The sequence below is a fragment of the Meriones unguiculatus genome, chromosome 18, assembly GCF_030254825.1.
Source record: "Meriones unguiculatus strain TT.TT164.6M chromosome 18, Bangor_MerUng_6.1, whole genome shotgun sequence".
NCBI classification, from domain to species: domain Eukaryota; kingdom Metazoa; phylum Chordata; class Mammalia; order Rodentia; family Muridae; genus Meriones; species Meriones unguiculatus.
In genome coordinates this window covers 61944310-61971138 of record NC_083365.1, presented here as the reverse complement: position 1 = coordinate 61971138, position 26829 = coordinate 61944310, and the positions used below count along the sequence as shown (strand labels likewise).

The window sequence follows — 26829 nt, the reverse complement described above, 5'->3', positions numbered from 1 at the left end:
TCAGCCAAGCAGAAAGAATTGGAGCATCATAATAACCTGGACAAAAAATCAGGAGGCTATAAAGGAGGCTTGGATATGGATTAGTAACTGTTTGAGAATAGAAAACAAGTTTTGATATAGAAATCTGCCTGATCATTTTCTGCAAATTCCCTGTAAGTCTTGTCTATTGCCCTACCTATGTGAAACTGGCATTGGCTTTTTAGAGACAGAAACAGAATGTGTTTTGTGAATGGCTCTACATACACAACTTTGCATACAAATATGCAATTTATTGACCAAAAGTAATTTCTGCAGCTGGGAAATAAATATATTGTAATAGGTGGCCAAGTGTTTGTTAACATTAAAAAGAAATAACAAACTGACTAAGAAAAATGTTCTAAGAAAAATGTTTTAAACATGCACACACTCACTGCAACCTGAGTTCAAAGGAAAATGTGTTCAGAGATTCTCACTCTTGTAATTGTGCTTCATCCTTATAAATTTTCTCCAGCAAACTTCTCTCCAGACTTCCAGTGTCTTGGAAATAGCACAGCCATTTAGAACAGGTGAAGATTTTATTGTTTTTTCTCATGGGGAGACATATGGATATAAGGCTTTCAATCGTGTAGACAACTGTGAGCTGTTGAAGCTACAATCACTACACGTCATCAGATCATTGTTTCACGGCTGCTTATTTTAGAAAAAATTGGGATTACATGAGTGTGAGGGTTAATCATAACTCCAAATGTGACAAGCTTAGAATCACATAGAAGCTCTTGGCACATCACTGAGGGACTTTTATATAGGGTAAAGATGGGTGAAAAGACCAGCTTTCATTGTGATGACACTATTATTTGGACTGGGGTCCAAGTGTGGATAGAAAGAATAAAGCAAGGAAAACGCCAAATATCCATTTCTCTCTGCTTCCAGACTATGGATGCGATGTGAACAGGTGTCTCATGTTCTTGCTGCCATAAACTGCTTTCTCCAACATGCTGGCCTGTTTCTTCAAAACATGGGCTGGAAGAAAGCCCTCCTTCCTTGCTTTGTCAGGTGTCTCGTCACAGCAATGGAGGAAGTAACTATGCCAGGATATATACTGAGATTTTCATATCTATCTTGAAAGACAATCACTTTTATCATCTACATTTTTCTGACACGAAAACCAAATTGAGAATGGTTTAAATGGCCTGTCTAAGCTTTCATGATTATAATGTTCAACCATGCAAATTTAAACTACAGTGCAAATAATCCACCCCCAAGTTTGAGGGTGAAAAGGTACTGAAAAAGAATGGGTAGTGAAGAAAATTCAGGAAGAAAATGAGGAACAGGGGAGCATGTTTGACTCCTGGACTTAGAACAGAAGTTGTAAATCCTACAAATGTCCCATATCCAGTTAACACTGAGTACCAAGGCTTTTCCCACAGATCCAAACTGTTACAAATTTAAAGGGACAGTGTTTTAATCTAAAATACATTACAAAAATTAGAACAGAATAAAGGAGAAAGAGTGAAATGATGGCTGAATTTGGCAGTGACTTCACTGTGCTCAGTACACTGGAATAGTAAGTGAGGGTTGATCACCTGACCCTGGGGCCTTCTTCTTGTTTAGCTTCTTTAGATGTACAGATTTTAGTATGTTTATCCTATGTTATAGGTCTAGTATCCACTTATAAATGAGTATATATACTGTATGTATCTTTCTGCTTCTGGGATACCTTACTCAGGATGACCTCTAGATTCCACCATTTCCCTGCAAATTTCATGATTTCCTTGTTTTTAATTGCTGAGTAGTACCAAATATATCTGGGCACAGGGGTCTTTTCTGAGACTGATTCTCCAACCAAGGACCATGTGTGGATATAACCTAGAACCCTGCTCAGACATAGCCCATGCTAGCTTAGCATCCAAATAGATTTCCCTAGTAAGGGGAACAGGGAGTGTCACTGACATGAACTCAGTAGCTGGCTCTTTGACACCCCCTCCCCCCGCTGCCAAGGTAGGAGCAGCCTTGCTAGGCCACAGAGGAGGACATTACAGCCAGTCCTGATGAGACCTGATAAACTAGGGTCAGATGGAAGGGGAGGAGGACATCCACAATTAATGGATTTAGAGAGGGGCAGGGACGAGATGAGGGTGGAAGGGTGGGATTTTAAAAGAATGAGGGATTGGGCTACAGCTGGGATACAAAGTAAATAAACTGTAATTAATATAAAAAATAAAAATTTATAAAAAAAATAAAATAACTCAAAAAAAGGAGTAGTAAAAGTAGGTCCAAAGATTTGTCACACTTTGTATCAGTATATTTTCCATGGCTTAAACATGATACCTTTGGTGGGGTGTTCTGTGAAGAGCTTTATTTAAAATCACAGATGAGGAAGCTGAATATCAAGCACCACAGTGCCCACTCAGGCAAAGGCAAAGGACTGCAGAGGGAGGAAGCACATGTAAGAGGAAGCAATTATGTGCTGATACAGGAATCCAATTAGCAATGTAATCCCTGCTCAACTCTGGGATTACAGGTGAAGGTTATTAAACACAGATCCATTCATTCATTCTTGTGCTTGTGTGTGTGTGTGTGTGTATGTGTCTGTGTGTGTGTGTACATACTGAATCCAAACTTAGTGTCCCTCTTGCTTCTATTGTGTAGTGATTTACATGAGAATGTCTTCCACTGCTTTGGAAATTGAATACATTTTTTTCCCCCATTTGGTGGTACTGTAGCAGTATTGAAATAGGTTAAGGATGTTTGGCCTTGATGAAGGAAATCCATCATCAGAAGCAGGCTTTTAAGTTTCAAAGGCATACCCCATTTCCAGTTTGCTCCCTCTGTTTCCAACCTGTGGTTCAAGATGTGAGTCCTCAGCTTCCTGCTACTGCCCAACATGCCTTTGCTCCACCACCATGAACTAGTATCCTTTGGAATCATAAGCCCAAATAAACTCCTTCCTCTATGAATTGTCTTGTTCTTGGTGTTTTTACAGCCATAGGAAAGCAACTAAGATAGCTGGCAAGTACTTTACCACTGAACCATGCACCAAATTAGTCTCAGATATTCTAATAAGAAATGTACATATTAATAGAAACACATCAGTAAACAATGATTGTTTTCATGAAGAGAGAACAACATCAGTAAAAATCTATACAAAATGAGAGGAAAAGTGGGTACTTAAATACTCATCCCAGTCTCAGGATACCTACTAGGCTACTCATGCCTACCAGGTGAGCTGGATGTGTGCATCTGCGGTGGGTGTAAAAAATAGAGAGGGACTCTGTGGATTTTGGCCATTCAAGCCCCATAATCATAACATATGCTGTCAATTCCATCTTATTTGGGGGATGTCCCTGCATTTCTCTGACCATCAGTTGATGATGTGGAGCCCATCCTCATTGTTGTGGACGTTCATCTTTGAGTTCACTGAGTTAAATGTTAGACTTGTTAAAAAAAAAAAAAAAAAAAACAATCACAGAGAGCATCCAAAGTAATGTTTAAATATGCCATGTGACTAGGCAGTACATTACCAGATAAACACAAGGTTTGCAATTCAGATGATAATGTACACTTATGTACACTGTTTTCATGTCATATTTTAGGAACATAGAGGCCAGTTTTACATAGCCTAGACTCATTGAAGCCAAACACCCAAGTGTTTGATTGACTTAAGAAGGCCAAAACTCTATCCCTACGGTATATATTTCAGCTGTTTGTCATTTACAACAACCCAGGCAAGTAGTTCCCTGGGAATCTATTTGTATTATGTAGGATCTCTTCTCTCTCTCATGCCCATTTATAAATCTATAATAAACTTATCTCTAAAACTCACCATCTCTGGTGCTTGAATTTCTTCTTTGAACTCAAAAACCTGAAATATACTCGTTCTGGATACCTCCTGAGGTAGTTGAGTTTTCTGGAACCCTAGTCCCCAAAACTTAGCTCACTAGGAACCCAGAAATGCTATCAAAATTAAAGACACATGCATTTTCCCCTATTTTATAAGAGCACAATTATATTTCATATTTTAGAAAAGAATTCACAATTCCACATTGTGGTCAAGTTATTGTGCTCACACTGAGCACATTGTTAAAAAGAGCTCAGCATGTGCACACTGATAATCTTTGTTTGATAAACATTGCACCACGGGAGTATGATAAAAATAACCATAGACAGAGAAACACGATGGTGATCAGAGGTACAGATAAAAAAAATCTCACTGAGCACCTAACTAGAGGACCAAGATTAAACTTTGGAAGGATTAGCTGTCTCTATTTTTAATTTTCAACAAAGTTTGGTAGCTGAGGATGTTAGGACAAGCAGATATGGAGAGCACTTCTCTGGCTTTCCAGATTGAAAAATTCTAAGGAAAATAAGCTTAAACATTTAATTCCTGTCTTAGCTTATTGGCATTTGTAAAGAGATCATAAACCCTGTTCAGGTCAAACTTTCTATGTGACTTTGTTACATATTTCACAGCAAGTCACTAAAACTTAACATGGAAGATTTAAGAGTACCCAACTAAAGGTTCATCCTTATCCATCATTATGGAAAGTCTTATCTATGAGTATCTAATCCATCACCTCAGTAGTAGAGTAGTAGTAATGGCCTCTCATTTAAAAGCTTCTGGTCAAGAGAAGAGAGTCTCTGGCCTGGGCAAAACCTAGCATTTCAGCGATGTGGGTCAAGCACATAGCAAAGGGACCACTGATAAGGAGCCAGCTCCCTCTTAAGCCATGAAATTCTCATATTCTCTTTCTTCCCTGTAAGATAGAGAATTTTTAAGCCATTTGCTTATGATTTTAATGGTAGAATTAACAGAGATGATATTTACAAGCTACAATTAAATTCCCTAACATGTCTGAACTCAAAAGTTGGTAGCAATTTTACAATCCTTGGATGCATGCCACACCTGTTACTCAGCAGTAACAGGCATTTGTCTCTTTTGCCTTTTCTTGTAGGCAAAATACCTCTTTTTTTCTGATGCACTGGGAGCAATTTATATCTAACTGCCTTAGAAAGCTTAGGAAAAGTGTATTTAGTGAATTAGAATTTTCTAAGCTAGCCTAGAATTTTTATTTTATTTTTTACCTAGAGCCTATGTGTGAGTTATGTTGTGAAAAGAATCAAGACACACTAAGAGGCCCATTCCTGACTATGTTGTTGAACAGGACTAGGTAACAACAACCAAGAATAGCAAACAACATAATTTCTATTCATGTTCCAAAGCTACTACAAAGTAACTCACATGTAGCCACTCTTTACTAGATGATGTAGTATAGATACTAATATAACTAGAACTTTCTGCAGCTAGTGTCTAGATCTTTGCATTCAGTTGGAAAATTGGCTGAAAGAACCTTGTTAGCACTTCTTGCACTGGTTCCATTGCTTTCTGTCTGCAGCATCTCATGGCCCTGTTCCTGAGTTTACTGTCATGTGAATATCCATGCTGTAAAATTTTTTTTTGCATATCTTAACTGCCTTGAACACTGTCTAGCTAGAAAGAGCTTGATAAGTATGCTTCCTAACTGCAGAGGATCCTAGGACACAAATACTCCATAAGATATGAGAGGCCTGAATCTGTTGATCCATGACATTACCATATCTTGCATCTCTGAAGACTACTGTTTGAAACAATTTTGCAAGCCTGTGTATGTGTGTGTGCGTGTGTGTGTGTGTGTGAGAGAGAGAGAGAGAGAGAGAGAGAGAGAGAGAGAGAGAGAGAGAGAGAGACTACGACAGAAAGAGAGACACACAGAGACAAATATATAGGTATATGCCAATTAATGATAATTATATTAGGACTATTTAGCACTGTGCATTTTTATTATAGAGTAAATTAACCACCAAATACAGTTTCTGGTGAACTAAATCTGTGTGCTCAGGTCATGGTTATCCTTTATAATAAAGTATCTCTTAGGGATTTTGAGGTGAAAACTGTGTTTTAGGTCTTCACTAGCTGGTCCAACATAGTGGATTATCTATGATCCTCCCAGGTCTGTGGTGTGTAGTATCTCAATCCCATCTCACTGATAAACCACTGAAGGTCAAGATGGTAGGACTCACCCAGACACACAATCCACAGAACCATCTACGAATGGAGTTCCCCTTTGTAAGTCAGGACTTCTCACTGATTTTCATGCCTCAATTTTTTGTGTGCTTATTTGTTTTATTTTTCATTTTCTTTTCTTTCTGTTGTTGAGTTTTAACAGAGCAGATGTCCTTAGGTAGCCCTAAAGAGAACAGTTTATGATTCATTCCTGACTCAGGGAACAGTGTCATAACCACCAAGCTCCTTCTTTTAATTGCCTTGAAAATAACTAAGCTAATTCCTATTTGTCAAGATAGCATCCTCCCCCACCCCATATAAGTTTTGTTCACTCAGATGTCCCTTTCCACCAGTCATAGAGTTTAAGCATGCTTGGAAAGCATTGCCCTTACCAGTGATATTGCAGTACACCTGGAGAGGTGCCAGTGGCCCGCTGCCATCAGAGTCGACATAGAAGAACCCAGCTGTGTTCACTCGGTGTCTGTACACCTCACAGGATTGCTCATAAATGGCTGGAAAGACACAAAGTCAAACTATGCTTGATTCTGAATATTTCTCTGCAGGAGTAAGTAGCTCATACTTAAGCCCACTTCTCATGATTCTTCCCTTTCTTTCCCCAAGAGCCTTTACAGCTCAGTGTGCTGGTATGTCCCAAATTTGTACCCAGTTTCAGTTTCATTTCTGCTGCTGTGAAAAATATCCTGGGTGAAAGCAACCTGGTTGAGAAAGAGCTTGTTTGACTCCTAATTCCTGGTTACAGCCCATCAATCTGGGTAATTCACAGTGCAGGCACTTGAAGCAGCTCGTCACATCACATCCACAGTGAAGGGCACTAAAAAAGCAAATGTGGATTTGCCCAGGCTAGCTTCCTCATTCTCTGCTTGATTTCTCCACACAGATAGTTTAGAAACTCTGCTGGTTGGGTTCTATGTCAACTGGACATAAGCTTGGGTCATTTTTGAAATAGGAACTACAATGAAGAAAATACCCCCACCAGACTGGAGTGTAGAAAAACCTATAGGGCATTTTCATCATTATTGATTGATGTGGAAGGGTCCAGATCACTGGCAGCAATGACACCCCATAGAAGATTGACCCATCCTGCATTAGAAAGCAAGCTGATCAAGCCATGAGAGCAAGCCAGTGAGAAGTACTGGCCTCACTCCAGTTCCGGCCTCTAGGTTCATGCCTGAGTTTCAACCAAATATTGACAATCTCCAATTGAGATTCTCTTCTCAGGTGACTCTAGGTTGTGTCTAGGTTGTGTTCTAGATTGACAGGTAAAGCTAAACATCATATGCTCTTACTTAATTATAGTTCATTCATTCACTTTTCTAAACCCATCTCTGGAGGATATCTACTCCGAAATCTCTCCTCTTATCTGCTCTCGTCATTTTTGACTTGCATTCTGAATTTTGATTTGCTTGTGCCCACAGTGTACTAAGATAGAATCATGAACATACTGGTTTATCTTTTATGTGCTAAAGAACCTCTAAGAACCACGGATGTGTGCTACGTGACACTGCAGCACAGCATCTAGCAGGTCTCTAAATGGCCATTGGTTCAACATATTTGGTTAGTAATCATAAAATGGACATGTGCTATTCTACCTTTGTAACAATAAAATATGAGAACACCATCTTGTGTGTGTGTGTGTTTGTGTGTACATGCATTTGTGTGCTTATGTGTTAGGAAGCTGACAGTTAATGTCATAGGTTGTTTCTTACTAGTCACAAAGTTGTTTTTCCTTAGCTATTTGGCCAGGCAGGCTGGCCAATGAGCTTTCATGTCAATACCTCTTCAGCATGAGGATTACAAATGTGTACAACATACCTGGCTTTGACAACATACCTATGTGAAAATATTTCCCCATGCTTGCAAAGCAAGCAGTTTGCCAACTAAGATATACTCCAGCACAAAGAGACACTCTCTTACATCTAAATATCACAAGCTTAGAAAAAAATGGTATTATACTATATCCACATTCAATCCATCTTCACCTAACAATTGCTTACTAGTTTACAGATATATGTCAGCAAGTATGGTTATCTCCAAAAGACAAAGTCATGATCAAGACTATCAGCCTGTATCCCATGCTTACAGCCCATGGCAGGCACAGAGGTCTTTGTATGCTCAGGCATGGGCAGAATCAGGTTACACATGTCACACAATTTGAAGTTTTAATAGAGCTGTATACTTGATTAATATTAATCTTATTAAACCCACACTAATAGATTTGGAATAATCCAAAGGAGATGGCTTAAAAAACGTATTAACCACTGTAAGCATAAAACAATTATATATGATACTTCACACAATGTCCTATAGTTATGAACAGCAGGTATGCACTGAATCAGGCCACCTAGAAATGCTTGAAACACTGCAGTGACTTCAAACATAGTTCAAGCTTGTCACCTTAGCTGACTTCTGCCCCTGTGACTAATGCTCCATCCCAGGAATATGAAGCTACTGTTCATCATGATCAAGTGTGATGGATGCTTTGAACAATTCACTTCCAGTCAAGTTCTAAGGAGCAAGAAAGGTGGAACTTTTGTACTTTGTGGTGAATTCGAGGTTATACATGTATTCATAGAACTCTCTCTGGTATTCAGCCACACTTTTTGAAGCAGAGGTACATAAGACTACCACAATATAAACCTTACACATTGAACAAAACAAGCATCATATATTGCTAAAACCTCATCTCTGGGTAAAATGCTTGCTTGGAAGAATATGACATTCAGAATCTATGTACTGAATTTTTGGTGTGTCATACATATAAATGTAAACCACTATATGTGCAGCTGTCACTAAACATGTGTGCGCTCATAGGAGGATAAACACATGAAAGACGTCGGCACTATTGTTTTCTCACAAACATGAAAATGCATGTGAGAGAGAGGGGCAAGATGGCGGCGCCGGGAGGACTCTCATTCTGAGCAGCAGCACAGCAGGATCAGCACAGTGAACAGCAATCAGAACTCTCGGCCATAAAACACAGTCATTGTGTTTCCCAGGTGAGAGGATACCCCACGGTGGGGGATTCAATCAGCTTTTAACTCACCCGGCTAAACCGCGGAAGAGATCCCGGTTCCGCCAGACACTTGGCTGCCGGCCGCCAGCCCCAGCCCCAGCCCAGAGCCACAAGCCAGTGTCTCTGGTCACGGTCCCAGACTGAACCTTGGGCACCACACTATCAGAGACTGGAATTTTCAGTTGAGAGATAACCCCAGGGTACAGGAAACGATTGGGACCGGCCTTAGGTCACCCAGACATCCCCTGGAAAAGACTCGGGCGGGTTCCACGGGCACCCCAGGAGCCAGCCCTGAGCCAGAGCCGGGGACCCAGGTTCCGGCACAGAGCCCTGCCTGCCTGCGCGCCTGATTCGCCGCCAGAGATAGAAACGGCGGGTCTGATCTCAGAGCACTCAGCTCACCCCCAACCTGAAAAGGTCCCCGGAAAATTACCCAGCTTAGGGAGCCACTCAGACTCCCAAAAGCCACAAAGGCAGACACAGGCAGTTTCTGCGCACCAGACAGCTGGCAGAGACTGAGCTGCCATCACACAGCTGTGCTCCAGGCACAGGCAAATTTCTGTGGCCAGCCAGCTGGCGGACACTGAGCAGTGTGCACCAGGGCAAAAAAAGACACTAGGAGTCCTTGTCTCCAGAGAATCCACGGGGAAGGAAGGAAACTGTACTGATCTAAATCACCCAATCCTTCCCTAGAAAAAGTCTAGTAGTCTAGTGGGGCCGAGGCGCCAACACTCAGCTGTGCTCCAGACACAAGCACAAACAGTTGAGGCGCGCCTGATGTCCAACTGGGTCACAGCAGCTGATCATTAAATTTGCAACAAGAAACCCAGAAACAGGGCAGCTGCCCTCAGGACTTCCCTGGGTGAGAGGAGAACCCTCTCGACTAACAAAGACCACAGTTACCACTCAGGTCTATATCCCTGAGGTGAGCAACTCCTGAAAAAACACCAGCCATCCAGGGACTATACCCAAAAAGCTGAGAAGATATCCTTCAGGAAAATCCAGCTTTCTGCAAAGGGGATTCTCTCCACCACAGGATCCCCAGGAACCACCAGAAAATAACCCCAAACTCCTAAGATAACACAATGGGTAGAGGCCAGTGTAAAAGCTCAAGCAACAAAAGACAGAGCAATATGGCATCTCCAGAACCCAGTTACCCAGGGGCAAGTAGCCCTGGACACCCCACCATAACTGAAATCCAAGAAGATGACCTAACAAGTATGCTCATGAAGATGATAACAGAGGAAACAAATAAGATTCGTAAAGACATAGAGGAAGATAAACTCAAACAGAATATTGCCATCCGTAAAGAAATAGAGGAAGCTGCAGCCAAACAGTTTATGGCCTTTAGAAAGGAAATGCTTAAAACACTGAATGAAATGAAAGAAACAGAGTTGAAGGAACTAAAAGAAAAACAGGAAAGTACAATCAGACAGGTGAAGGAAGTAAACAAAACAACTCAAGACCTGAAGATAGAATTGGAAAAATTAAAGAAAACACAAATGGAAGAAATAATGGAAAGGAAGAATCTAGGGAAGAAAACAGGAACTACAGAGGTAAGCATAACCAACAGACTACAAGAGATGGAAGAAAGAATCTCAGGTGTAGAAGATACAATGGAAGAAATCGATGTATCTGTCAAAGAAAATGTTAAATCTGAAAAATTCCTGACACAGACCGTCCAAGAAATGCAAGACAATATGAAAAGACAAAACCTAAGAATAATAGGTATAGAGGAAAAAGAAGACTCCCTTCTCCAAGGCCCAGAAAATATTTTCAACAAAATCATTGAAGAAAATTTCCCCAAGCTAAAGGAGAGGCCAATTAGAATACATGAGGCCTACAGAACACCCAGCAAATTTGACCAGAAAAGAAACTTCTCCCGCCACATAATAATCAAAACTGTAAGTATACAGAACAAAGAAAAAATACTAAAAGCTGCAAGGGAAAAAGGCCAAGTAACATATAATGGCAAACCCATTAGAATCACACCTGACTTTTCAACAGAGACTATGAAAGCCAGAAGGGCCTGGACAGATATCATGCAGAACCTAAGAGAACACAGATGTCAGCCCAGGCTACTATACCCAGCAAAACTCTCAGTCCTCATAGATGGAGAAAACAAGATATTCAATGACAAAAACAAATTTCAACAATACCTACAAACAAATCCAGCATTACAGAAGACACTGGAAGGGAAAATACAACCCAAGAAAGCTAGCTATATTCAAGAAAACACAGGAAATAAATAACCTCACTTCAGTAAAACAAAAAGCAACCAAGCACACAACCTGATGACCACAGCCAACATCAAAATCAAGAGATCTAACAGCCACTGGTCATTAATCTCTCTCAACATCAATGGACTCAACTCTCCAATAAAAAGACACAGATTAACAGAATGGATACGTAAACAAAACCCAGCAATCTGTTGCATACAAGAAACACACCTAAGACACAAAGATAGACATTACCTGAGGGTAAAGGGTTGGAAGACGACTTTCCAAGCAAACGGACCCAAGAAGCAAGCAGGAGTAGCCATTCTAATATCTGATAAAATAGACTTTCAACCAAAATTAATCAAAAGAGATGGGGAAGGACACTTCATACTCATCAAGGGAAAATTCCACCAGGAAGACATCACAATCCTGAACATATATGCCCCAAATACAAGGGCACCCACATTTGTGAAAGAAACATTGATAAAATTTAAAGCACATATAGATCCACACACATTCATAGTGGGAGACTTCAACACCCCACTCTCAACAAAGGACAGGTCAACCAAACAGAAATTAAACAAAGAAACAATGTCTCTGACAGAGGTCATGAATCAAATGGACCTAACAGACATTTACAGAACTTTACACCCAAACACAAAAGAATTTACCTTCTTCTCAGCACCTCATGGAACCTTCTCCAAAATAGACCACATAGTGGGTCACAAAGCAAGCCTCAACAAATACAAGAAGATTGAAATAATCCCATGTATCTTGTCTGATCACCATGGAATAAAGCTGGACCTCAACAATAACAGAAATAACAAAAAGCCTACACACACATGGAAACTGAACAACCTGTTACTAAATGACAGCTGGGTCAGGGAAGAAATAAAGAAAGAAATTAAAGTCTTTCTAGAAATCAATGAAAATGAAGACACAACATACCCGAACTTGTGGGACACAATGAAAGCAGTGCTAAGAGGAAAGTTCATAGCACTAAGTGCCTTCAAAAAGAAATTTGAGACAGCTCATTCAAGCACCCTAATAGCTCACTTAAAAACCCTAGAAAAAGAAGAAGCAGACACACCAAGAAGGAGTAGACGGCTGGAAATAATCAAACTCAGGGCTGAAATCAATCAATTGGAAACAAATAAAACAATTCAAAGAATCAATGAAACCAAGAGCTGGTTCTTTGAGAAAATCAACAAGATCGACAAACCCTTAGCCAGGCTAACTAAAAGGCAGAGAGACACCACCCAAATCAACAAAATCAGAAATGAAAAGGGGGATATAACTACAGACACTGAGGAAATCCAAACAATCATTAGGACTTACTTCAAAAGTCTATATGCCACAAAATTTGAAAATCTAAATGAAATGGACAATTTTCTTGATCGATTTGACTTACCAAAGCTGAACCAGGACCAGGTAAATCAACTAAATAGACCTATATCCCCCAAAGAAATAGAAGCGGTCATCAAAAGTCTCCCATCCAAAAAAAGCCCAGGACCAGATGGCTTCAGCGCAGAATTCTACCAGACCTTCAAAGAAGAGCTAACACCAATTCTCTTCAAACTATTCCACAAAATAGAAACAGAAGGAATATTACCAAATTCATTCTATGAAGCCACAGTCACCTTGGTACCTAAACCTCACAAAGACTCAACAAAGAAAGAGAATTTCCGGCCAATCTCCCTTATGAACATTGATGCAAAAATACTTAATAAAATACTTGCAAACCGAATCCAAGAACACATCAAAGATATTATCCACTATGACCAAGTAGGCTTCATCCCAGGTATGCAGGGGTGGTTCAATATACGGAAATCCATCAATGTGATCCACCATATTAACAAACTGAAAGAAAAAAACCACATGATAATCTCCCTAGATGCTGAAAAAGCCTTTGACAAAATCCAACATCCATTCATGTTCAAAGTATTGGAGAGATCAGGGATACAAGGCACATATCTAAACATAGTAAAGGCGATATACAGCAAGCCTATAGCCAACATCAAACTGAATGGAGAGAAACTTAAAGCAATCCCACTGAAATCAGGGACAAGACAAGGCTGCCCACTCTCTCCATATCTCTTCAACATAGTGTTGGAAGTCCTTGCTAGAGCAATAAGACAGTTGAAGGAGATCAAGGGGATACAAATTGGAAAGGAAGAAGTCAAATTATCACTATTTGCAGATGATATGATAGTATACGTGAGTGACCCCAAAAACTCTACCAGGGAACTCCTACAGCTGATAAACACCTTCAGCAAAGTGGCAGGATACAAAATTAACTCAAAAAAATCAGTAGCCCTCCTGTATACAAAAGACAAAAGGGCTGAGAAAGAAATTAAGGAAACAACACCCTTCACAATAGCCACAAATGACATAAGGTACCTCGGAGTAACCCTAACCAAGGAAGTCAAAGACTTGTATGAAAAAAAATTTCAAATCTCTGAAGAAAGAATTAGAAGAAGATATGAGAAGATGGAAAGATCTCCCATGCTCATGGCTTGGTAGGATTAACATAGTAAAAATGGCCATCTTACCAAAAGCAATCTACAGATTCAATGCAATGCCCATCAAATTACCAACACAATTCTTTACAGACCTGGAAAGGAAAATTCTCAACTTCATATGGAATAACAAGAAACCCAGAATTGCTAAAACAATCCTCTACAATAAAAGATCTTCTGGAGGTATCTCCATCCCTGATCTTAAGTTGTACTATAGAGCAACAGTTTTAAAAACTGCATGGTACTGGCATAGAAACAGAATGGTGGATCAATGGAACCGAACAGAGGACCCAGAAATAAACCCACACACTTATGGACACCTGATCTTTGACAAAGACGCCAAAACCATACAATGGAAAAAAGATAGCATCTTCAACAAATGGTGCTGGTCTCACTGGATGTCTACATGTAGAAAAATGAAAATAGATCCATACTTGTCACCCTGCACAAAACTGAAGTCCAAGTGGATCAAAGACCTCAACATAAAACCAGACACATTAAATCGGCTTGAAAAAAAAGTGGGAAATACCCTAGAACTCATTGGTACAGGGGGAAACTTCCTGAACAGAACACCAACAGCACAGGCTCTAAGAGCAACAACCAATAAATGGGACCTCATGAAACTGAAAAGCTTCTGTAAAGCAAAGGACACCGTCATCAAAACAAAGCGACCACCTACAGATTGGGAAAGAATCTTCACCAACCCTTTATCTGACAGAGGACTCATATCCAGTATATATAAAGAACTAAAGAAGCTGAAAAGCAGCAAACCAAGTAATCCACTTAAAAAATGGGGAACAGAGCTAAACAGAGAATTCTCTGTAGAGGAATACCGAATGGCAGAGAAGCACTTAAAGAAATGCTCAACCTCACTAGCCATTAGGGAAATGCAAATCAAAACAACGCTGAGATTTCACCCTACACCCATGAGAATGGCCAAGATCAAAAACTCAAGTGACAACACATGCTGGAGAGGTTGTGGAGAAAGGGGAACCCTTCTCTACTGCTGGTGGGAATGTAAACTTGTACAACCACTCTGGAAATCAATCTGGCGCTTTCTCAGACAACTAGGAATAGCGCTTCCTCAAGATCCAGCCATACCACTATTGGGCATATATCCAAAAGAGGCTCAAGTACACAAAAAGGACATTTGCTCAACCATGTTTGTAGCAGCTTTATTTGTAATAGCCAGAAGCTGGAAACAACCCAGATGCCCCTCAACTGAAGAATGGATGCAGAAATTGTGGTACATCTACACAATGGAATATTACTCAGCAATGAAAAATAAGGAAATCATGAAATTTGCAGGTAAATGGTGGGATCTGGAAAGGATCATCCTGAGTGAGTTGTCTCAGAAGCAAAAAGACACACATGGTATATACTCACTCATATAGACATACAACATAGGACAAACCCACTAAAACCTGTGCATCTAAAGAAACTAAGCAAGAGAGAGGACCCTAACTAAAACGTCCAAACTCCATCCAGAAAGGCAAAGAGGATGGACATCAGAAGAAGAAGAAAACAGGAAACAACCTAGGAACCTACCACAGAGGGCCTCTGAAAGCCTCTGCCCTTCAGACTATCAAAGCAGATGCTGAGCCTGATGGGCAACTGTTGGGCAGAGTGAACGGAATTTTAGGTAAGAACTGGGAAATAGTAAGAGCTGGAGAGGACAGGGTCTCCACAAGGAGAGCAAAAGAACAAGAAAATTTGAACATAGGGAACTTCCCAGAGACTCATACTCCAACCAAGGACTATTCATGGAGATAACCTAGAACCCCTGCACAGATGTAGCCCAGGGCAGTTCAGAGTCCAATTGGGTTACATAGTAATGTGAAGAGGGACTGCCTCTGACATAATCTGATTGGCCTGCTCTTTGATCACCTCCCTCTGGAGGGGGGGAGCAGCCTTACCAGGCCACAGTAGAGGACAATACAGCCACTTTTGATGTGAACTGACAGACTAAGATCAGAAAGGAGAGGAGAACCTCCCCTATTAGTGGACTTGGGGAGTGACATGCAAGCAGAGGGAGGAGGGAGGGTGGGATTGGGATGGGAGGAGGGAAGGGCTTATGGGGGGATGCAGAATGAATAAAGTGTAATTGATGAAAAAAAAATGCATGTGAGCATTTTTCCAACTGCTGAGAACACCGAATCAGTGAGATGGATCACTGAGTGGTTACATTTGCCAAGGCTGATGACATGTGTTCTGTCCCTGGGAACTACATGATGAGGAAGAAAACAAACAAACAAACAAACAAACAAACAAACAAACTACTGCATGTTCTCATATAACTCCCACACTCCCACATTTATTCTGTGGCAAACCCACAATCACACAAATATAGTCATTCAAACACACACACACACTATATATATTATGCTGGCTGGATTTTAAGTCAACCAGACACAAGCTAGGATCATTTTTGAAAAATTTGTAAATATTTCACAAAGAACATGAACTCTGTAATGATTTTCTTGAAAATATTTTCTGGACCTTGAAGACTGAAATCTTATTTTTCATCAATTTCTATTATTCTTAGATTTCATGTTTTCATGATCTCCTTGATTTCCTGGATGTTTTGTGTTTGGAACTTTTCTGATTTTACTTTTTCTTTAAGAAAAGTATCAATTTCTTCAAGTGTATCTTCAGCACCCAAGATTCTCTCTTCCATTTCTTGTATTCTATTGGTGATGCTTAACTTTATGGTTCCTGATCTTTTCTATAAGTTCTCCAGATCCAGAGTTTTCTCTGATTGGGTTTTCTTTATTCTAATTCTGTTTTCACATCTTGCACCACTTTCTTCATCTGTTTGAATGTGGATTCCTGTCCTTCTATGATGTTTTCTATTTTTTGTTGTTGTTGTTGTTGTTAGTTGCCTCTCTCTATGCCACTAATTGTACATCTACTTATGCCTCCATTTGTGTGGCTATTTCCTTGAGAGATTTGTTTGTTTCCTCGTTATGTGCCTCTAAAACCTGGATAAGCATAGCTTTAAAATCATTTTCCTGTGTTTCTGGTGAATTGGAGTATTCATTAGTTTTGGGGGTTGCTGGTGAAGTCATGATGTCCTGATTTTTGTTGGATGTGTTTTTCCACTGACCTCTGGCCATCTGCTTACCTGTATCCTTCACTGTTTGTTCCTGGAGTCTGTAGTTCAGAGTGGGTCCATCTTTCTCTGGTGTCTAGAGTATTCAATTTCAGAATTTCAGATCCTCTGCCTCTCAGATATGGTGTGATCTGGCTGCTGCCATCTTGGATCTCCTCTCTATGAATGAACTGGGTAAATTTTTGCAGGGTGACTCCAGCTTAGAGCCTGAGGTAGTTTGGAAAAATTACTTTACTCTTGCTGGCCACTCCTAAGGTAATTTCCATGATGGACACTTACTGGTATTCAGGTACTCATGATTGTCTTAGTTAATTTTCTCACTGTTGTGACAAAATACCCGGCCAAACAACTTAAAGGATGAAGGACTGTGTCTAGCACATAGTTCAAGTGGAAACAGGCCATGATATAGAAGACAAGGCAGAAGGCATATATGCCAAATTAGAGTTCTGAAAGGCAATGGCTACCATCTTTGCAGTTTGGGGAAGAAGGCACTGGTCTCCTCCAGAGAGATCCTGATGGGAAAGTCCTACTTAGGAACTTCTACTACACGCCATGGGTGTGAACATAGATTTATAGTAGTTGAAGAGGGGCTGGTGTTTTTGTAAAACTCCCGTCTTCAACTCTAGCTGTTTCTATATATTTGCGATAATTTTACTATGTGCATTTGTTGTTTCTTAGTTTGTTCTCTCTCTTACTCTCTTTTTCCACATATGCATGTATGTGTTTGCATTTTTTTCACACAGGTATGATCTGTATCTTAGTTAGGATTTCTGTTCCTATGCTAACATGCTTAGACCAAAAGCAACTTTGGCAGGAAAAAGTTTATTTCATCTTGAGCCTGTTGTAGTCCACCATACAGCAAAGTCAGGGCAGGATCTCAAGGCAAGAGCCTACAACCAAGAACTGATGCCATCCAGCAATGTTAGGGCAGTATCTCAAGGCAGGAACCTAGAATCAAGAACTGATACTGAGGCCATGAAGAAGTACAGCTGTCTTGCTTGATTCTCATTCTCATGGCTTGTTCTGGCTGCTCTATTATACCAGTCAGTACCAAATGCCATTAGATATCACTACCCATAATTAACTACCCACTTCAATCATTATTCAAGAAAACGCCCTACAGGCTTGACTACTGGCCAATATTATCATCTGAGCTTTCCTCCTCTGAGATGACTCTAGGTTTTGTCAGTTTGACAAATTCTAGCCAGCACAGTATACCCAGATATGCATATGGAGTTCAGAGAACAATCTCAGGTGTCTGTTCTCATCTTCCTCCTTGTTTTATCTATGGTCCCTTGTTTTCCCACTGCATTTGCCATAAGCTAGAGGCCCATGAAAGTGCAGAGTAGGAGGATTTTCTGGCTTTTATGTGGACCTAGAGATGTGATTTCAGGCCTTCATGGCCTTCAATTTTACCCATTGAACCATTTCTCCAGCTCCAGATTCTGCTATTTCTATATAAGGATTCAATTCTGCAGATCTGCTACAATGTTGCTCTTCCTTTATCTATGCACCCCCAAACCCTTCAACATTTTCTTGCTTTTATTCCCTGTGCTTATATTTTTGTTTTGTTTTAGCATCATGTTCTTTGTTTTCATTGAAATTGTCTTCGTTTTGGTGAGTGTGTGTGTTTACTTTCATTTTCAATTTTTATTTGCCATTATGAATTTAAATTATTTTTGAACCTTTAGTTCAGTTGCGTGAAATTAGGTCAAGCATGCCTTACATTTCCAGCATTTCCTTTTTCTGCATAAGTTTAATTTAGCATGCCCCTTGGGACATATTTCATGAAACTGGGAATGCACAAGAATGCACTTATTGTGTCTTATGAGAACAGGACAGAGCACAAGGCACAGCCTCACAGATAAGATTTTGTTGAATTTTCTGACACAGGTGTCTAATAACAGGAGGTAAAAATTAGCAAAGAACTTTAGTTTAAAAAGACCCCAAATTCTTCCTTGGCTAAAAGCAGAAGGGTCTCTCTGCCAGTGAGTAGCCTCATTTTTGCCAGAGTACAGAGATGCCAGCTCCTCTTCAGAGAGGTCATTAGTGTAGTAATAGAGGCCCATTAAACAGAAGCAAGTAGATGTCTGTGAGTTTGAGGTGAGTTTGTTCTACATAGTGAACTCTCCAGGCCAGCCAATGCTACATAGTGAGACCCTGTTTAAAAGACACACACACACACACACACACACACACACACACAGAGAGAGAGAGAGAGAGAGAAAACATCTGGCCCAGATGGAACTTAACAGTGTAGTTTGGCCAGGTTAATCACTTGGCCTTGGGGCTGAGTTCACATTAAAACATACCTAGGATGTAGAAGGAATAATTGTCCATTTATTAAGAGACTTCACAACATTCATGTTTCCAATCCAATCCCTCAGAGCTGAGCCACCATGAGTTTCAGCTGGGTCTGGCTCCTTTTCTGGGGCCTAAGCTAGTGCTAGAAGGTAAGACTGAACCCACCAAGATAAAATTAAATGTGAATAACAAACTTGGATATTAAAAAGTGAAATGCATGAATGTTCTTGAGGAAAAGAAGTCTCAGTTTTCTTATAACTAAAAGTAGCAAAAATACTAGCAATGATTGAAATTTAAAAATAGTAAAATAAAATGGCTAACCACAGTTATAATAAAATAAATGAAAAACAATTAAATAGGTAGAAAAGTTAATGATAAAGATATAATAATATGTCAAAAGGGAAAAAACATTAATATCATAAAACACTGATAATATAAAGTCTTAAATTGTATAGAGGAACACAGACACATGACATGTCTTACAGGAGAATCACAACACATTTTGCTCTGGAGACACTTAATGCTTAAAAGAAATAGAAGGAAGTTCTTGGTAATGCTTGGGAGATTGCTATAAGCAGAGTGTTTACAATATAGGCATGAGGACTTGAACTTAGCTGTTAAAACCCATATACAAAGCTGTGGGTGGCAGTTTGTGTCTCTACTCCAAGCTGAATTAGAGAACCCCAAGTTCAGTGAGAGACCCTGCCTCAAAAAAAAAAAAAAGTGGAGAGTAACTGCATAAGATATAAGATATCCAGAACTGATTGGCCTGCTCTTTAATCACCTCCCCCTGAGGGGGAAGCAGCATTACCAGGCCACAGAAGAAGACAATGCAGCCACTCCTGATGAGACCTAATTGACTAGGATCAGAAGGAAGAAAAAGAAGACCTCCTCTATCAGTGGACTTGGGAAGGGGCATGCATGCAGAGGGTGGAGGAAGGGAGGGATTGGAACAGGAGGAAGGAGGGAACCACAGGGGGGGATAGAAAGTAAATAAAGTGTAATTAATAAAGAATAAAAACAGGTATAAGATATCCAGTATTGAAGTCTATATACACATGTGATTGCCTATACAAGCACAAACATGAACAGACACATATACAATATTACTGGAAGTTTGGGGGTAATCTCTTTGTGGTCATCAGAGAAATCAAGGTCTCCTCTTTCTTAGCCTCCTTAATAGAATAATTCAAGAATGGACATAATTGGAATTTGGAGGAGAATTTTATCAGAGTTTAAAAGCAAATCCCCAAGGCAGGTAATGGTGAAAATCTCAGCAGCTGCCCAGAGGAGGAGAATGAAGAAGATAAGGAGAAAAGGGCATTCTGTTTAAGTTAAGCAAACGTGGAGGTTAGCCATATGGTGGCAGGTGGCCACATGGTGAGAAGAAGAGCTTCAGAAAGAGAGCGAGAAAGTGTGGGTACCAGGGAAAGCATTCTCAGGCTCTGGCCAACATCCAGCATAGAAAGACGGAAAAGAACAAAAATGAAGAGTTACTTAGTCAGAACACAGAAATTCCCACAGACCTAGAACAACCTCCTGTCTGCTCACATGAACTGCACTAGAGAGCTGTACCCCTTATTGAAAAGGACAAAGGCAGACACCTCAAGGTTCTTCAGGATAAATTTTACACGAACAAAGCAGAAATATATTGTGACCACACAGAGCAGAGGGGTCCGTGTTTTCATATCTGAGGGAAATAGTCTGAGGACAGTTCTGGCAGGTAATTTATCTCCTAAGGTACAATTTGAAATGTCCTTGTGATGTTTTCTTATTAAAGACAATGATAGTATTCAGAGGACCATATAGTTCTATTTAGACCTCACCTTTTCAAGTATTAAGGTCAGAAATGTAGTTTTGCAGCTTCCCCATTTATATTTCTGCTGTAAAACTATGGGAACAAATAAGAAATCCGGTATCTCTCTCTCTCTCTCTCTGTGTGTGTGTGTGTGTGTGTGTGTGTGCTTGTGAGCTTAACACATGCACATGCATACTCTTGTGGATGCATCCATGTGTGCATGTAGTGGCCAGAGATTAATATCAGGTGTCTTCCTCCATCATTCTCTCTGCTGCACACCCCCATTTTAAATTTGATGTGCACATGCCATGGAGTACACCTGACGTTAGAGGAAATCTTGGTGGGCTTGGTTCTCTCTTTCCACCTCCTGGGTCCTGGGGATTGAACTCAGGTTGTCAGACTTATTGGCAAGCATCTTAACCTTCTGACCATCTTGCCAGCCTGTGTACCTTAGTTTTTGAGACTGAACATGAATCTTACCAATTTGGCTAGACAGGCTGGTCAGTGAGTCCCAGAGATCCACCTGTCTCTGTTGGAATTACAAGTGTACCCCACTTAGCCTGAATCTTCTTTTTGGGTGCTGGTAATTAACACTCAATTTCTTGTGTTAACATGGCAAGCTTTTACCCAGTGAACTGGGTAAACTGCCTCTTTTGCTTCTCAGTACATATTTTTACGTTCTTAAAATGTCTCAATTCTTCTTATCATATCAATTGTTAACTTTATATTCATATGTGTGTATGTGTATGTGTGTGTTTCTGTGTGTAACAATAATTAATTTGAAAAGAGACCATTAATTTGAAAGAGAGTAAAGAAGGCATATGGCAATGTTTGGAGAGAAAAAAAGGACAAGATAAGTGATGTAATTATGATCTCAAAAAATAAAAGAAATAATTTAAAAACTGGTTCAATCCTATGTGTCTTCCTCCTTGTAGCAATGAGAAAGAGAGAAACCAGACTTTCTATTATCAAACAAATGAACATATAAACATGTACTATATGATATGTTATGCTGTGTGGTTAGGAAATGTAGAGAGTTTAGTTGCGAAATGACAACAGAAAGAGCTGGGTCTGGGAAAAGGACTTTTTAGAGGGGCTGCAGCTTTGGTGGAAAAGAAGTAATTGTCCTGGGTGGACAAGTAAACAGAAACAGCACAGGATATTCTGGTTTCTTTCCTTTTACTTTGATAAAATACCCCAACAAAAAGCAACTTAGGGGAGAAAGGAATTTATTGGCATGTAATTCCAAGTCACAGCCCATCATATCAGAGAAGACACAGGAGCAACAGCCTGGCACAGCTGGCCATATCCACGGTCAAGAGCAGAGAGGAAGGCATGGAAACCTGCCAATTTCTTGCCTTTATGTGCTCAGCTCTATTTCTCCACTTTTAAATAATCCAGGACTCCTTGCCTGGGAAATGTGCTATGCAGGTTGGACTGTGTCTTCCCACATCAATTAGTTTAGCCAATCCCCCACAGACATTCCCACCAGGCAACCCAAATTAGGTAACTCCTCATTAAAACTCCCCTCCCCATGGGCAGTAGGTTGTATCAAATTGACAATTAAGGATAACCACCACACAGAGGAAGGCTCTAAGGAAAGCCTGACCTGTGTGGGTTACAAAGAGCATGCCAGTATTCTGAGCAGAAATGGACTGGGACTCTTGTTCTCCTTTAGGCATGATGTCTCAAAATTTCCACCTGATTTTCACAATATATTCCCACTCTGCTGACTGACTAAAGGTTCTCTGTTTCCTATGGGGATGATTGACTGAGATAAATCATAAAAGGTGACCAAGACTCTAGACCTTTGTGGAGCAATAAGATCATTGTTATATGTGAGCATGATTTGTAAACTTGTATTATGTTCAGACTGAAAACTTATTATTCCTGTTCAATTATCTTGGAATGTACTCTCTCCAGGAAAGGATGGCATGGGATTTCAATTGTTATTCTTTTTGCAAAAACAAAGCAAGGTGAGAAAAACAGAAATATCCATGTACTAAACTGATATTTAGCTCCTCAGCTAATGTTCTCCATAACACTTGTCCTTATACTTTAGCTCAGTTACTTGGAGAACGAATGGGGAACAGCTGGCTACTAAGCCTATCCATTTATGGATATTGTAAATGAACTCGTGTAATGCCAAAACTTTGCTCTAAGCTGTCCAGCTGGTATTCACTGTATTTGAGTATTTGAGACCAACTCTCTTACTTTATACTCCATGTTCTGTCTGCTAAATGCTGAACATAAATAAAAACACAAAAAAATAGTTATACCGAGTTCATACATTTCCAGATGAACCTAAATCCATCACAGAGTAAACATGAGCAATTCCTGAGAAATTCTCAGAGGGCTAAACATTAAGACATGGGCCTCTGTGGTACACTACTACGCAAACTAGATCATTAGATGTCATTAGATTTGCAAGATGAACATAGGTTTTATGTCATCAAAGATTCATAAGAATGTGTATTTAAGAAAGACGGTTGTTTTTACAAGATAATATTCAAACTCAGGAGCCAATTTCCCCATTGATTTGTGTGTGTGTGTGTGTGTGTGTGTGTGTGTGTGTGTGTGTGTGTATGTTTAAGCCAGCAGTTCTCCTCAGCTCTCTTTCTCAGCCACATTCCAACTTATGGTTCAAGGCAAGGCCTCTTAATTTACTTGGGTCTCACTGATTGAGTTGGGGTGTCTGGTTAGTGAGCTCCAGAGATCCGCTTGTCCAGTGCTAGAATCCCAAGCACGTGCTGTCCTGTCTGTCTTAGTATAGGAGTTTGTAAGATCAACCTCAAGACTCTTGCTTGTGCAGCAATCACTTTCCCAACTCAGCCATCTCCACAGTCCCCATTAGACAAATTTTAAATTAAGGATAAGAGGCAGAGAGCTGTGGTATATTTACATAAGACATAGTATGGCTGAATCTTAATCACTATAACAAGTGTCACTTTTGCAGGGCTGGGCAAGCTGAAGTGACGTGATTATAAAGAGGAGTGCCAAGGCATGTTAGCTGCACCATGGCACATTTGGCAGAAGCATAGCTGAATGTAGTTGAAGTGGAGAAGGACAGGGCAAAGGTGATATATGACTGTGAGGGTGAGTCTCATGTATCAACCTGGCAAGAATACTGTGCCCAGTTATCCAGGGAATCACAGACCTCAGTGCAGCTGTAAAGGTGTTTTGTAGATGAGACTAAAATTCATGAGCAGCTGACTCTATTTAAGTGAAGTTATGCAGAAAATCTGGGTGGGCTGTCTGCAATCCTCAGCAAAGCCTGAAGCAGAGATGAGTCGTCCTTGAAAGAAATATTGCCTAGGAGCTCAGAGATGCTCCATCAGTAAACTGGTTGCCTAAAAGGGTGAAGTTCTGTCTCCAGAATCCACCCAAAAATCTGGGTGTGTTGGCATGAGTTTGTCATCCTAGTGCTGCAGAGGCAGACACAGCGAGGGGCTCAAAGGCCAACTCACCTAGACAGATAAGTAGGTTCTGCCCAAGGAAAGACCCTATTAAAAAAAAAAAAAGAAAAAGAAAAAAAAACAACACACAAGATTTTCCTCTGGCCTACACACATACACGCACACACAGAGATGCAAACATGCACACACATACGTGCATCCACACACTTACACAGACATACATATATTTTCACACACACATACATACTTGTATGCACTCACAAGCACACTGACACACACACTCTCACATACTTATACTACACATTGACACACATGCACACTCACACATATGTGCCCAAAGACGTATGCATGTGAACAGATGCACACACTGACACACACATGCATGTATACACAGAAACACAGATAGGCAAATACAAACACACACAATGACATATTTGTACATACACATGTACATACCCCATTCACCCTTGCATGCACACACACACACATGCACTCACATGGACATACATGAATACACCCACACTGCACTGCTAGAAAATAGCTTAAGCTCCCGTCCTGACCCTTCAGACTCCTTTCCTAACTACAAGCCTTTTCGATTTCAGACTTGCCTAATCAGCTCCTAGAAACACTATATCAATTTATTACACCAAATCGTTCAATACATCTTTCTGTTAGCTGTTGCCCTTCCTGGAATCTGATTGGTATTAGTGGAGCCTATCAGCTCTCATCCTCTTCACCAATAACTCCAGATGATTCAGGCCGGTCCCCTTTTACCTGCCCACTCCATCCAGGTTCATGTCCTCTGCATTCTTGAGCTTCCTTATGTTCTCTTACTGTGCAGAGAACACCTATATTATGGAGTGTAGGTAAAAGACAAAACTCACACGAGATTTCTTTCTGTCTAGCTTTGGCTCTTTTTTAATATCTATATGTAGGTCATATGCTTTATTCAATTTGATATGTCGATGTATAATCTTACATTTTTTCCAGTGTGTGTTGTATTAATAGCACTTTCCTCCATATTCTTTCTATTCTGAACCCTTTGACTTTAGAAATCAAGTCTTGAATTACTTGAATGTCACACACAATTTTTAGTCTAAGGTTGGGCTCAGCATAGACACTTATTTGTACCTGACTGATATAAATGTGTGTTGCACAGATGAGTGAACTTAAAAGAGGAGAGATCTACAGGAACATGAGATGGATGAAAATTAGTGGCAGTGGAAGCCTAATGCAACCTGAGACAAGATAAAATGCAGGATCAACTGTGATGGGTAATGTGGAAGTCAGCTAAAGTGACAATCACACTATTATGAAAAGCAGACTCCACACTAATTAAGAGAAATAACTGGAATTATTTCTTCTGATAAATATTTCTTATGGACAGTTCGGGAACTGCCCTTGTCCACCAGCACAAGCCTCCCACTCCAGGGAGAGTTGTGTCAGGTGTAGGAAAGAGTGAGAGCTGTACAGGCAGGCCAAGCCTAAGGCTGTGCACTGGTTTTGCAGAGGATCAGAGTTCAGCTCCCATCACCCATGTTAGTTTCCTCACAACTGCTTGTAACTCAAACTTCCAGAAATGTAGCACAGTCATTTCTCTGGCCTCTACAGGGACCTTCCCTTACATATATGCACACATACACAGACAGATAATTTGAAGATAAATAAGTCTCCAACTTTTAAAAAATATACTTTTCAGGCCTTTACAGCCATTGAAGCAGGACAGTCTCCCCAAGCATGGTTGGATACCATAAAAAGCTAAAATGTTACGCTCAGGATGCGAGGCTAAGCACTGCACTCAGGGTCAGCCGCTTTCGACCCAGAGAAGAGCATGTCTGATTGCATGCGGGTTGATGCCCCAGGTCCCGCCTCTGAGAAAAAGGTATCGGACGGGACTGATGCTCTTTGGGTGGATGACACCTAAATGAACATCAGTACAAAGTCCCTATTTATTTCTAATATCAGAGATCAGACCTCTACTCTTGCCTGATGCATCTAAAACAAAAAGGGGGAACTGTAGAGAGCTGCGGAATGCTATGCCTTAAAGATGGAGCTGGTTTCCGCCTTCCACCTTCCCGATGGTGAGTGTCACAAACAACTCCACATTTGGCTAAGGCTGAGGATCTGGCTTGCTTCCATGTATGTGGACCTATCTGCATTGCCCACGTGGCATGCTGGGGTTGGCTACCCAGAGGCTATTTAAGCTGTGGGCTGGCTTTCCCCAGGGTCCGAGGATTGTTCAAAGTTCCTGAATAAACTGCATTGTAAAAAAAATAAAATAAAATAAAATAAAAGTTTAAAGAAAAAAAATGATACTTTTCTCAGTCTGATGACTCCTGGCAATTTGGCAATTTTGTGAGGAGGGCTTCAATGGCAGGTTCTCTCTAGTAGAACAGTGAGAGCCATGT

The 26829-nt window shown here is 40.4% G+C and overlaps 1 protein-coding gene across 3 annotated transcripts in view; it reads right to left on the bottom strand.

Moving 5' to 3' along the window:
- Positions 1-26829, bottom strand: part of LOC110563726 (contactin-associated protein like 5-1-like) — a 785262-nt gene that overhangs the window by 284315 nt on the left and 474118 nt on the right. For all 3 annotated transcript variants that reach the window (XM_060371606.1, XM_060371607.1, XM_060371608.1), the window contains exon 12: positions 6412-6531. In XM_060371606.1, coding sequence (XP_060227589.1) covers positions 6412-6531 — 120 coding nt within the window. The remainder of the gene's footprint in view (positions 1-6411; positions 6532-26829) is intronic.